Source organism: Mustela nigripes, chromosome 12 (assembly GCF_022355385.1).
Source record: "Mustela nigripes isolate SB6536 chromosome 12, MUSNIG.SB6536, whole genome shotgun sequence".
Lineage (NCBI taxonomy): Eukaryota > Metazoa > Chordata > Mammalia > Carnivora > Mustelidae > Mustela > Mustela nigripes.
This window is the reverse complement of record NC_081568.1, coordinates 70,432,205-70,446,069: the sequence shown is the minus strand read 5'-3', so window position 1 is coordinate 70,446,069 and position 13,865 is coordinate 70,432,205. Positions and strand designations below refer to the sequence as shown.

General features: G+C 36.7%; 1 protein-coding gene across 2 annotated transcripts in view; it reads left to right on the top strand.

The window, feature by feature from the left end:
• The window catches only part of KIF3A (kinesin family member 3A), a 61,341-nt gene that overhangs the window by 23,945 nt on the left and 23,531 nt on the right, over positions 1-13,865 (top strand). For both annotated transcript variants that reach the window (XM_059417543.1, XM_059417542.1), the window contains exon 5: positions 8,386-8,491. In XM_059417543.1, the coding sequence (XP_059273526.1) occupies positions 8,386-8,491 (106 nt within the window). The remainder of the gene's footprint in view (positions 1-8,385; positions 8,492-13,865) is intronic.

Below are 13,865 nucleotides of genomic sequence, written 5' to 3'. Positions count from 1 at the left end.
TCTGGCCCTGGGCTTTTGTTTGTTTGGAGATTTTTAATGACTGTTTCAATCTCCTTACTGGTTATGGGTCTGTTCAGGCTTTCTATTTCTTCCTGGTTCAGTTGTGGTAGTTTATATGTTTCTAGGAATGCATCCATTTCTTCCAGATTGTCAAATTTATTGGCGTAGAGTTGCTCATAGTATGTTCTTATAATAGTTTGTATTTCTTTGGTGTTAGTTGTGATCTCTCCTCTTTCGTTCATGATTTTATTTGGGTCCTTTCTCTTTTCTTTTTGGTAAGTCGGGCCAGGGGGTTATCAATTTTATTAATTCTTTCAAAGAACCAGCTCCTAGTTTCGTTGATTTGTTCTATTGTTTTTTTGGTTTCTATTTCATTGATTTCTGCTCTGATCTTTATGATTTCTCTTCTCCTGCTGGGCTTAGGGTTTCTTTCTTGTTCTTTCTCCAGCTCCTTTAGGTGTAGGGTTAGGTTGTGTACCTGAGACCTTTCTTGTTTCTTGAGAAAGGCTTGTACCGCTATATATTTTCCTCTCAGGACTGCCTTTGTTGTGTCCCACAGATTTTCAACCGTTGTATTTTCATTAGCATTTGTTTCCATGATTTTTTTCAATTCTTCTTTAATTTCCTGGTTGACCCATTCATTCTTTAGAAGGATGCTGTTTAGTCTCCATGTATTTGGGTTCTTTCCAAACTTCCTTTTGTGGTTGAGTTCTAGCTTTAGAGCATTGTGGTCTGAAAATATGCAGGGAATGATCCCAATCTTTTGATACCGGTTGAGTCCTGATTTAGGACCGAGGATGTGATCTATTCTGGAGAATGTTCCATGTGCACTAGAGAAGAATGTATATTCTGTTGCTTTGGGATGAAATGTTCTGAATATATCTGTGATGTCCATCTGGTCCAGGATGTCGTTTAAGGCCTTTATTTCCTTGCTGATCTTTTGCTTGGATGACCTGTCCATTTCAGTGAGGGGAGTGTTAAAGTCCCCTACTATTATTGTATTATTGTTTATGTGTTTCTTTGATTTTGTTATTAATTGGTTTATATAGTTGGCTGCTCCCACGTTGGGGGCATAGATATTTAAAATTGTTAGATCTTATTGTTGGACAGACCCTTTGAGTATGATATAGTGTCCTTCCTCATCTCTTATTATAGTCTTTGGCTTAAAATCTAATTGATCTGATATAAGGATTGCCACTCCTGCTTTCTTCTGATGTCCATTAGCATGGTAAATTCTTTTCCACCCCCTCACTTTAAATCTGGAGGTGTCTTTGGGCTTAAAATGAGTTTCTTGGAGGCAACATATAGATGGGTTTTGTTTTTTATCCATTCTGATACCCTGTGTCTTTTGACAGGGGCATTTAGCCCATTAACATTCAGAGATATGAATTTAGTGCCATTGTATTGCCTGTAAGGTGACTGTTACTGTATATGGTCTCTGTTCCTTTCTGATCTACCACTTGTAGGCTCTCTCTTTGCTTAGAGGACCCCTTTCAATATTTCCTGTAGAGCTGGTTTGGTGTTTGCAAATTCTTTCAGTTTTTGTTTGTCCTGGAAGCTTTTAATCTCTCCTTCTATTTTCAGTGATAGGCTGGCTGGATATAGTATTCTTGGCTGCATGTTTTTCTCGTTTAGAGCTCTGAAAATATCATGCCAGCTCTTTCTGGCCTGCCAGGTCTCTGTGGATAAGTCAGCTGCCAATCTAATATTTTTACCATTGTATGTTACAGACTTCTTTTCCTGGGCTGCTTTCAGGATTTTCTCTTTGTCACTGAGACTTGTAAATTTTACTATTAGGTGACGGGGTGTGGGCCTATTCTTATTGATTTTGAGGGGCGTTCTCTGAACCTCCTGAATTTTGATGCTCGTTCCCTTTGCCATATTGGGGAAATTCTCCCCAATAATTCTCTCTAGTATACCTTCTGCTCCCCTCTCTCTGTCTTCTTCTTCTGGAATCCCAATTGTTTCGTCTTATGGTGTCATTTATCTCTCGAATTCTCCCCTCGTGGTCCAGTAGCTGTTTGTCCTCCTTTTGCTCAGCTTCTTTATTCTCTGTCATTTGGTCTTCTATATCACTAATTCTTTCTTCTGCCTCATTTTCCTAGCAGTGAGCCCAGAATTGATTTTAAGTCAGAAATTGTTAAGGTGTTGGGACGCCTGGGTGGCTCAGTTGGTTAAGCGGCTACCTTCGGCTCAGGTCATGATCCCAGCGTCCTGGGATCGAGTCCCACATCGGGCTCCTTGCTTGGCGGGGAGCCTCCTTCTCCCTCTGCCTCTGCCTGCCACTCTGTCTGCCTGTGCTTGCTCTTGCTTCTCTCTCTATGACAAATAAATAAAATCTTAAAAAAAAAAAGTGTTAAGGTGTCAAAAATCTACTAAGACCCATCATGAATATAGGAATTCAATGAAGAAATTTTTTGTACACTACTGAGTAACAGATGGGCACGAAAGACTATTTTTAATATGCATTTCAGAAAAGGGAAATGTGAAATTATATGCGTATATATTAGAGAATTACAAAATTTGTGAATAAGTATATTATGTTTTTAACTTAAAAGCTTAGCTGATTTTCATTCATTGTTTTTTTAAGTAGAGGTGTAATTCACAGAGGATAATAGTTATCCTTTTAAAGTGTATAATTTAGTGTATAATTTAGTTCTTAGTTATCTTCACAAAATTATACAACCATCACTATCTATATTCTGGAACATTTTCATTACCCCCAAAAGAAATTCCATGTCCATTAGGAGTCACTCTCCATTCCCCATGCTCCTTACCTTCTGGTAATCATAACTTACTTTTTGTGCCAATGAATTTGCCTATTCTAGATCATATAAATGGAATCATATCAAATGTGGTCTTCTGTTTCTTGCTTCTTTCATTAATAAGTGTTTTTAAGGTTCATCAATGTACTTCATTTCCTTTTTTAAAAATAGGTTTATTGAGATACAAGTCATATACCATACAGTTTACTCCTTTAAAGTGTGCTTCTCAGTGGTTTTTGTTATGTTCATAGAGTTGTACCTCTGTTGCCACAATCAGTTTTGGAACATTTTCCTTACCCCCAGAAGAAACGCTATGCCTCTTAAATGTCACTCTCAACCCAATCCTAGGCAATCACTCATCTACTTTTTGTCTCTATAGGTTTGCCTATTTTGGAAACATAATGTAAAGGAATAATGCAATATGTGGTGTTTGATGACTAGCTTCTTTGATTTAGAATAATTTTTCATGGCTCATCCATGCTATAGCATGTGTCAGTATTTAATTTTTTTGTTACTGTTGAAGAGTAATCCATTGTATCGATACACCACATTTTATTGATTGCATCAAGTGAACATTGGGGTTGTTTCTGCTTTCCATCTATTATGAATAATGCTGTTATGAACTTAGTTGTACAAGTTGTACAAATTTTGTGTAAATATGTGTTTTTGGTTCTCCTGGTTGTATACTTGAGTATAATTGCTGGATCCTGGGGTAACTGTATACTTCAGCATCTCAGGAACTGCTAGACTCTTAAGCAGCGGCTGTACCATTTTATGTTCTCATCAACAGTGAATGAGGTTTCTGATTTGTCCACATCCTCGTCAGTGCTTGTTAGTGTACCTCTACTAATTAGCCATTTTAGTCAGTGTCGAGTGGTATCTCTGTGGGCTTGATTTCCATCTTTGATGGCCAGTTATATTGAACATCTTTTCCCATGCTTATTAGCCATTTGAATACCTTCTTTAGAGAAATGTTAGTTTCAATCTTTTGCCTGTTTTTAATTGGGTAATTTGTTTTTTTGTTATTAAGTTGAATACTTATTTATATATTTTAGATAGAAATCCCTTAACAGGTATATGATTTACACATTTCCCCATTTATGGGTTTTTTCACTTTCATGATGGTTTCCTTTGAAGCACAAAAATTTTAAATTTTAACCATGTCTGATTTATTTATGTTTAGTTATGTTGCTTGTGTTTTTGGTGTTACAGCTAAGAAACCATTGTTTTATCCGAGGTCATGAAGATTTATGCTTTTGTTTTATTCTAAGCATTTTATAGTTGTCGCTTTTACATTTAGATCTTTGATCCATTTTGAGTTAATTTTTGTATATGTTGAGGTAGAGGACCAACTTCATTATTGTGCATGTGGATATCCAGTTGTCATAGCACCATTTGAAAAGACTGTTTTTATCCCCCATTGCACTTTCCTTTTTTGACTGAATATGGATTGTGGCGTTCTTTGCGTATCAGTACAGAGAAAGCCTCCTCATTCTTGTTTTTTCTATTGTCCTTTTAAAAGGCTGGCATCATGTCTTTTATATGGACATAATTAAAATGTATTTAGCCAGCCCTCTCTTGATGAACACCTGGGTTGTTTCTAATCTTTTGCTGTGACAAACAATTCTGTAGTAAGCAGTGTTGTACCTACATGATTTCATACATGTGCAGGCATATCTGAGGATAGATTCCTGAAGCTAGATTGCTGGGCAGGTTAAGCAATTGGTAAATATTACCAAATATTTTAGGATATGAGACAGAAAAGATTAGCCTTTAAAATATTAATACTGAAATTTTGTTTAGAATTCCATTGTCAGTAAAATAACTAAAGAATAATGTGCATATGGTAATTGAAGAGAATATAGAATAACAGTAGAATAACAGTAGCCACCTTTGTAGAATGGTGTAGAATATATAATAGAATGACAGCAGCTACTATTATTAGGCTCTTATAATGTGATAATAGGTATTATCACTTAGTGGTGGTAGTGGTAGTAGTACTTAGTTTATTTCATTTAATCTTTTCTAGCAGTTCAGTTTTGTTAACGTGAAAACCAAAGCCTGGAGGGGTTTCCTGACAGTCATGTAGCAGGTGAATGGTGGTATCATCTAGAATTATAGGGGTGGTTTTGGGAGTCCTTTCATCAGAGCTTGAGTTCTGGCTCTGATATCTTGAGCAAGTTACTTAATCTTTATGAGCCTTAGTTTGCCATTGTAATTGTTTTTGGTGTGCCCCAAACCATGCCCAAATAAAATAGCAAACTTAATAAATGTGTTCTGACTGCTCTACGGACTGGCATTTCCTATTTCTCTTTCTCTCCTTGGGAGGCTCTATTCCCTGACAGACAGCAATACTAAATTAGGCCAATTAACTGTACCATGGCCTTTACGTGTTCAAGTGAAAGGTAGAGTTACACATCTCTTTAAATCAAAAGCTAGAAAAGATTAAGCATATTGAGGAAGACATGTTGAAAGCCAGGATAAGCTGAAAGGCCTCCTCCACCAAACAGCAGCTTTTGATGGTAAAGGAGAAGTTGCTGAAGGAGATTAAAAGTGCTACTCTAGTGTACACACACGTGATAAGGAAGCAAACAGACTTATTACTGATGTAGAGAAAGTTTTAGTGGTTTAGACAAAAAATCATACTAGCCACAACATTCCCCTAAGCCAGAGCCTAATCCAGGGTGAGGCCATAACTCTCTTTAGTTCTTGAAGGCTAAGAGAGGTAAGGAGGCTGCAGAAGAAAAGTTTGAAACTGGCAAGGTTTTGCTCATGAGGTTTAAGGAAGCTATCTCCAGAATATGAAAGTGCATGATGAAGTAGCACGTACTGATGTAAGAGCTGGACAAGTTAACCAGGAGATCCAACTAAGATAATTCATGAAGGTGGCCACACTAAACAGCAGATTTGCAATGTAGATGACACAGCTTTCTATTGCAAGAAGATGCCGTCTAGGACTTCAGTAACTAGAGAAGTGAAGTCAGTGCCTGGCTTCAATTTTAAGACAAACTGACTCTCTTATTACAGGCTAATGCAACTGGTGACTATAAGTTGAGGCCAGTGCTCATTTAACATTCTGCTCATTTAACAACTGGTGACTATAAGTTGAGGCCAGTGCTCATTTAACAATGTTAAATTAACATTTAACATTCTTTAACATTCTGAAAACTCCTACCACCCTTAAGAATGATGCTAAGTATACTTTCTTTCATCTATAAATGGCACAACAAGGCCTGGATGACAGCACATCTGTCTACAACATGATTCGTTGAATATTTTTAAGTCTACTCTTGAGACCTCAGGAAAAAAAAATTTCTGTCAAAATATTACTGCTTATTGGGGCACCTGGGTGGCTCAGTGGGTTAAAGCCTCTGCCTTCAGCTCAGGTCAGGATCCCAAGGTCCTGGGATCGAGCCCCACATTGGGCTTTCTGCTCAGCAGGGAGCCTTTTTCCTCCTCTCTTTCTGCCTGCTTCTCTGCCTACTTGTGATCTCTGTCAAATAAATAAATAAAAGCTTTAAAAAAATATATTACTGCTTATTCACTGTGCACCTGGTCACCTAAGAGCACAATGAATGAATGAAATGAATCTTGTTTTTATGCCAGCTAACACAATATCCAGTCAAGGGCCTGTGGATCAAGTCTTGTTATTGAAGAAATACATTTCCTAAGGCTAGAGCTGCCATAGAGAGTTATTCCTCTAAAGGATCTGGGCAAAGTAAATTGAAAATCTTCTGGAAAGAATTCACATTTCTAGATGTGATTAAGAACATTCGTGATTCATGAGAAGAAATCATGGTATCAGCATTAACAAGAGTTTGGAAAAAGTTAATTCCAACCTTCATGGATGACTTTGAGGAGATTGAGACTTGATGTGATGGAAACAGTAAGAGAACTAGGATTAGAAGTAGAGCCTGAATTGCTCCAATCTCATGATAAAACCTAATGGATGAGGAGTTACTTTTCATGGATGAACAAAGAAAATGTTTTTTTGAGACGACATCTACTCCTGGTGAAGATGCTGTGAAGACTTGAAATGGCAACAAAGAATTTAGAGTATTTCAGAAAAGTTTGTTGATAGAGCAAGTGGCAGGGTTTGAGAGGATTGACTCCAATTTTGAAAGAAGTTCTGCTGTGGGTAAAATGTTAGCAAACAACATCACGTTCTGTGGAGAAATCATTGTTGAAAAGAAGAGTCAAATCACTGCAGCAAACCTTGTTTTATTTTAGGAAACTAACTGCCACAGCCTCCCCAGGCTTCAGCAACCCCCACCCTGACTGACCATCAGCAGCCATCAGCATTGAGACAGGATCCTCCACCAGCAAAAAGATGTTGACTGGCTGAAAGCTCAGATGATAGTTAGCGTCTTTAGCAATAAAATGTTTCTTAATTAAGGTGTATATTACTGTTTTTTAGACATAGTGCTATCACACACTTAATAGATTAAAGTGTAATGTAAACATAATTTTATATGGAGTGGGAAAGGAAGAAGCCCATTTGACATGGTTGGAGTATTCACTTGACTGTGGTGGTCTGCAACCCAACCTACAGTAGCACCCAGGATACCTGTATTTTGTTGACATGTGGTGGTGACTTCGAGGGCCTTCCAAAGTGAATTTTAGTTTCTAACACTGTATTTTAAGTAAATCCTTCCTAAATATATCCTTTATACTTGGTAAATAAGGTTACTCACAGAAAGGTAACATTTTATATACAGATATCATAGATCTGATTATTTCACACTGTTTGAAATCCTCCAGTGTCTTCAAGTTGTTAAGATAAAGACCAATAACCATGCTTAGTCATTTTTTTAAAAGTATTTTATTTATTTATTTGAGAGAGATCACAAGCAGAGGTAATGGGAGGAGGAGAAGCAGGCTCTCCACTAAGCAGGAAGCCCAATGCCGGACTTGATCCCAGGACCCTGGGTTCATTACCTAAGCCGAAGGCAGATGCTTAATCAACTGAGCCACCCAGGCGCCCCTGACTATGCTTAGTCTTATCTCTTGGCTACTTCTGTAGCCAGATATCCCACCTATTTTACCTGTGCTTCCTACTTTTTCCAGCCAACCTGGCTTTTTTGTTTGTTTTTTCCTTTTTCTAAGTGCCTAGTTTTGGCCCATTTCAGGATCCTAGCACATACTCTGTTCCTGCTACCCGAATCCAGGTTGGCAACCTCGTATTTCATCAAGTCTTAGCTTAAATGTCATCTTGGAGGATGTCGTCCTCCCTTTGCCTCTCCCCCTACTTGTGCTTGTGCTCATTCTCTCTCTCTCAAAAATAAATGAATGGAATCTTAAAAACTAAATAAACATCATCTTGGGGAAGCTATATGTCTCTGCTTTACTAGCTTAGTCTCTTTGTATTCTCCTACTATTGAGTATTTTTTTTCTTCATGACATTATCCCAATTGAAATAATTAGTGGGTGGTGTTACTCATTTGTACATTCTTGCCATAGGTTGTTACCTGCACAAGTGTAGAAATTGTGTCTATTTTGTCCGTCACTGTATCTTCACTTTTTTAGCTGAGTGTCCAACACATAGTAGATGTTTGATAAATAACTATGGTGAAGTTATGGTATGTGTATAAAATCTTAAGGCCATTTTTTTCTTTTTTAGGTTAAAGAAAGACCTGATGTGGGAGTTTATATCAAAGATTTATCAGCTTATGTGGTAAATAATGCTGATGATATGGATAGAATTATGACACTAGGCCACAAAAATCGTAAGTGTAGTACATTATTGTGATTGAATATTTGTGTGTTGAGTAGGCTTTTAGAAACCAAATTGGTGGGCTTCTGGGTGGATCAGTTGATTAAACGACTGCCTTAGGCTCAGTTCATGACCCCAGAGTCCTCGGATCCAGCCCTGCTTTGGGTTCCCTGGTGTGCAGGAAGCCTGCTTCTCCCTCTCCCACTCCCCCTGCTTGTATTCCCTCTTTTGCTGTCTCTCTCTATCAAATAAATAAATAAAATCTTTAGGGGAAAAAAAGAAAAAGCAAAACTGGTATGGCGCTTTGCCCTGGATTTTTTAAAGTTTCTTGACAGCCCTCTCTCCTTGATTATTTACTGTATAGAGAATGTATATGAATGAAAGAGATCACACATTGCCTTGTTTGCGAACCAAAATTTTGTGTCTTGGTACTACTGCTATATATTTGGAACTCTCATATAGCTAGCTGTCTCTTTTTAGCTATAATAATATTGGTTACATCTATTGAACATTTACTGTGTGGTAAGGACTTATGCTAAGTGCTTTCTTTATAAGAAGGGTCTTTTTAAAATCCTCAAACTGTACCATGAATATACTAAATTCCTGCTCAAGACTTAGTCTAAGTAACTTGTCCAAGGTTATGTACTACTTAGTGGCAGAATGAATATCTGAACCTAGGCCGTTGATCATCATTAACCAAACATTTTACTGCCTTTATTTTGTTGACAAGAAAAGCAAACCAAAATTAAATGACTTTTTTTTTTTTAAGATTTTATTTGTTTATTTGACAGAGAGTTCACAAGGAGGCAGAGAGGCAAGCAGAGAGAGAAGGGGAAGCAGGCTCCCTGCTGAGCAGAGAGCCTGATGCAGGGCTCCATCCCTGAGATCATGACCTGAGCCGAAGGCAGAGGCTTTAACCCACTGAGCCACCCAGGTGCCCCTAAATGACATTCTTTTTAATAAGAGTTTTAAATTTTGTCAAAAGACTAAAAAACTGTAGCACTGTTTAATATACAGGACGCCCCAGGCCTAGTACTAGTGATGTTGCTAGCAGCAATTAGAGATCAGAAGTAAAAAACAAGAACATAGCAAGTGAACATCTTTTTAAAAGTGTTTTTTGGTTAGACTGTAAATCTAGCAAACTCAATGATATTAAAAAAAATTAAAAATCAGTTGCATTCTAACAAGCCAAGTAGCAGAGAAAGGTCAAATTGTAACAGAAAAATGAGCAAAAGATACACATGAATATGTTATTCCCAGAACAACTATACATAGCAACAAGCATACCACAGGGTGTCCAGCTTGGCAGGTAGTTGGGAAAATGGGTACTAAAACAACAGTGGGACTTATTTTACCCGTTTTGGATGGAGGGATATCCAGGTTTGTGAAGCTCTGAAGAGATGGGCACTGGTGATGGGAATGGCAGGTGCTCTAGCCTTTTTGAAAGGGAGTGTAACAGTAACTGCTGAAATTTTTTAAATGCATTTCTCTTGACCCAGTGTTTCTAATTTTAATATATATCCAGATACATATTGATATATCTATATTGATAAATATCTCAAAATCTTTAGACATAAAAAATGCCTTATTGCAACATTATTTGTAATAGAAAATTTGATGCAGACTATCAGTAAAACATTGGTTATATAAATATGGCACAGAAATACTATGGACCATATGAAGCTATTAAAAAAAAAAACACGAGTTAAATCTACATGTAGAGATTTGAAAGATTTTCAAGATATATCATTAAGTGAAAAGAAAGCAAATTACAGAATAGTATGTACTGCATCATCCCATTTATAGATGTAGAAAGAAGCCAAATTGTTAAACAGCTGTGTATTTGGGCAAGTGTGTGTGTGATTCAACTTGTGTGTTTGTTAAATACTAATGAAAGAACATTTAATACTGGTTACCTTTAGGTAAGGGGAAGTAATATTGGAGAACAGGGTTATATGGAGCTTTTACTTTATGTTTTTTTATGTCTATTTCTGGATTTTTTTTTTAATACCAGGAGTATGTTCATGTATCACTTATTCAAAAAAAATTTTTTTGACTTATGATTCCATTCATAGTAGTGATTAAAACCACCCCTTAAAAACAAAGCAAAACAGGGGCACCTGGGTGGCTCAGTGGATTAAAGCCTCTGCCTTTGGCTCAGGTCATGATCCCAGGGTCCTGGGATCGAGCCCTGCATTGGGTTCCCTGCTTAGCAGGGAGCCTGCCTCTGCACCTGTCTCTGCCTGCCTCTCTGTCTACCTGTGATCTCTATCTGTCAAATAAATAAATGAAATCTTAAAAAACAAACAAAAAAGAAATTAGGCCCTTCATTCCATGAACAAATACATGACCTGCTTAGCAATTAAAATGCAAGTTTAAAATAGTCCCATTCACATTGTAGGCACCATTGTAAATTGGCTAATATTTCTGTAGAGCAAGGTTTTTCAGCCATTAAACCATAATCATTTTCTTTAAAAAAATTTCTTTCTGAATAGGTAATCCATACACATGTTGTACAATTCAAAAGTCTTTCTCCTGCCCTTGGGTCTCAGTCACCTAGTTTCCACACCTGGTGGTAACTCAATAATTATTTTGTCATGTTCTCTTCCTGATACAGTCTGTGAGTGCCCAAGCATGTATTTTTAGAGAGTGTGCTTGTCCTTTCCTCAGATAATAGTATACTTTATTCACTTAATGATATTTGGAAATCATTTCACAGTAACACATGTAGGCATTTTAAAGTAACTATATAGTGTTTCACTGGATGGATCTATGTATTCATGCAGTCTTTTCTTCATAGGCTTTTGTGTTTTTACTCATGCTGTTACTGACCAGTACTGTAGTAAATATTCTTATATGTATGAGTTTATATGCATGCAGTCATATTTACAGGGTAAGTTTTTCCATAGCATCTTGAAAAACATGAAAAATTTAGGTTTTTTTCTTCCTCCAAAATAAATATATATTTTTAAAAATTTATTTATTTGACAGAGATCACAAGGAGGCAGAGAGGCAGGCAGAGAGAGAGGAAGGGAAGCAGGCTCCTTGCCGAGCAGAGAGCCTGATTTGGGGCTTGATCCCAGGACCCTGGGATCATGACCTGAGCCAAAGGCAGAGGCTTTATCCCACTGAGCCACCCAGGTGCCCCTAAATATTTCTTTTTAAAGATTTTATTTATTTGACACACAGAGAGAGGGAGAAAAGATCCCAGGGTCCTGGGATCACAACTTGAGCTGAAGACAGATGCTTAACCAATAGAGCCACCCAGGTGCCCCCAAAATAAATATTTTGACAAAAAGCTATGGAAGTTTTTTTTTTTTTTTCAATTTCCATTTTGTGATGTATCAGTAAGTTGGAGCATTGAATAAGCTTGACTGCTGCAAGCGGTTCTCTCCTTAAGGACTGTAATGTTCAGTGTACTATGTCTGTTGCTTTGATTTCATAACTGGAAATAAAGAAAAATCAGTCATAAATAACATGCTGTACTTACATTGCAAAAATAGTAGGTATGAAAATAGTTAATAGGATTTTTAAAAATTACATGTTCTATCCTACTCCAAATTGAAAAACACTGGTGCATCATGCTTTGATAATCACATAGCTATAAAACTATTCCTGCCCTTTGATCTGGTAATTCCGGCTTAGAAAATACATCCCATGGGCATAATCCTAAAGAGAAAGAATGATGTTCAAAGATGTTCATATTAGTGTTTAATATGAGGACCTAAAATTGGGAAACAATCCCAAATATCTCTCAGGGAGCAGCAAAATCAATTTTAGTAAAATTTACAAATTGTTTTTACATGAAAATATAGGATATAATGTTAAATGGAAAAGCCAGAGGATAAAATAATACTCAGTATGTTTATCACTGCCGATCAGAAGTTATAAAGTGGTGTTAGATTTTATTTTTTTTTAAAGATTTTTTTTTTTTAAGTAATCTCTGCACCCAACTTGGGGCTCAAACTTAAAACCTGAGATCTACCAGTTGAGCAAGGCAGCTGCCCATGGATTTATTTTTTTTAAGTATATTTGGAAAAAATACCCAAGTTTATAATATGATTTAAAAGAAAATTTGTGTGGAGTCACAAATCCTTGTATTTTCTTTCACTAATTTTTCTTATATCTTCTTCCATTGAGCTTTGCTTTCCTTTATAACTGCAGTTTACATTCTAATTATCTGACTTCTAATGTAACCATATGCTTATTAAAAGAATACTCAATCTTCAAATTATACAGTCAGCTTGCCTTGAAAGTTCTGCATGAATATGTAATAGGAAGTTAATTTTGACATTGGCTAAAATTTACAGAATGCTTTTCAAATACTTGGCAATTAAAAAAACTAATACATGCCTATTATAAAAAAACAGACCTTTTTCTTTACATAATATATTTATGTAAAATATTTATACTTACATAAATGCTTGGTATATTTTGAACGGATGCTTTTGTTTAACAGAAATAGGATTGTACTATATATTCCTTTCTCTCTTCTCTTTTTTTTTTTTTTTTAATTCATATGTTGTGGGTATCTTTCCATGTCATCCATACAGATATGTGTTTTTAAAGGACTGTTTAATAGTCCTTAGTATGACACTTTTTCTTAAGATTTTATTTATTTGTTTAGAGAGAGTATGTAAGTGGTGGGAGAGGGAGAGGGAAGGTTCAATCTCACTACCTGAGCCAAAATCAAGAGTCAGATGCTTAACTGACTAAGCTGCCCAGGTTCCCCATGACTGTTCTATAATAGGTTGACACTGTCCTTTTGGTTGTTTCTGAGCTCTTGATATTGCAAACAGTGCTGTACTGAATATCCTGTATCTATCTAATGCATATATGCAAGTATTTCTGTGTCTTAGGTGCTTGGAACATAATGCTTTTTAGAGATAGCTTAAACAGCAATAGTTTTTTGAATTATTTAACTTTGTGGGCTTTTTTTTTTTAACCTAAGTTTGTATTTTTTTTAGTCAGGATTGAAATGAAGTATTTTGTCCTAAAATTAACTCTGTAGTATGAGAAACATTACAAATTCCTTTTTTTTTTTAAAGATTTTATTTATTTATTTGACAGAGAGAGATCATAAGTAGTCAGAGAGGCAGGCAGAGAGAGAGAGGAGGAAGCAGGCTCCCTGCCAAGCAGAGAGACCAATGCGGGACTCGATCCCAGGACCCCGAGATCATGACCCGAGCGGAAGGCAGCGGCCTAACCCACTGAGCCACCCAGGCGCCATCCTTTTTTTTTTTTTTTTTAAGATTTTAAAAAATTTACTTACTTGACAGAGAAAGAGAGCACAAGTAGGCAGAGCAACAAGCATAGGGAGTGGAAGAAGCAGGCTCCCTGCTGAGCAGGGAGCCCGATGCTGGGCTCAATCCCAGGACCCTGAGATC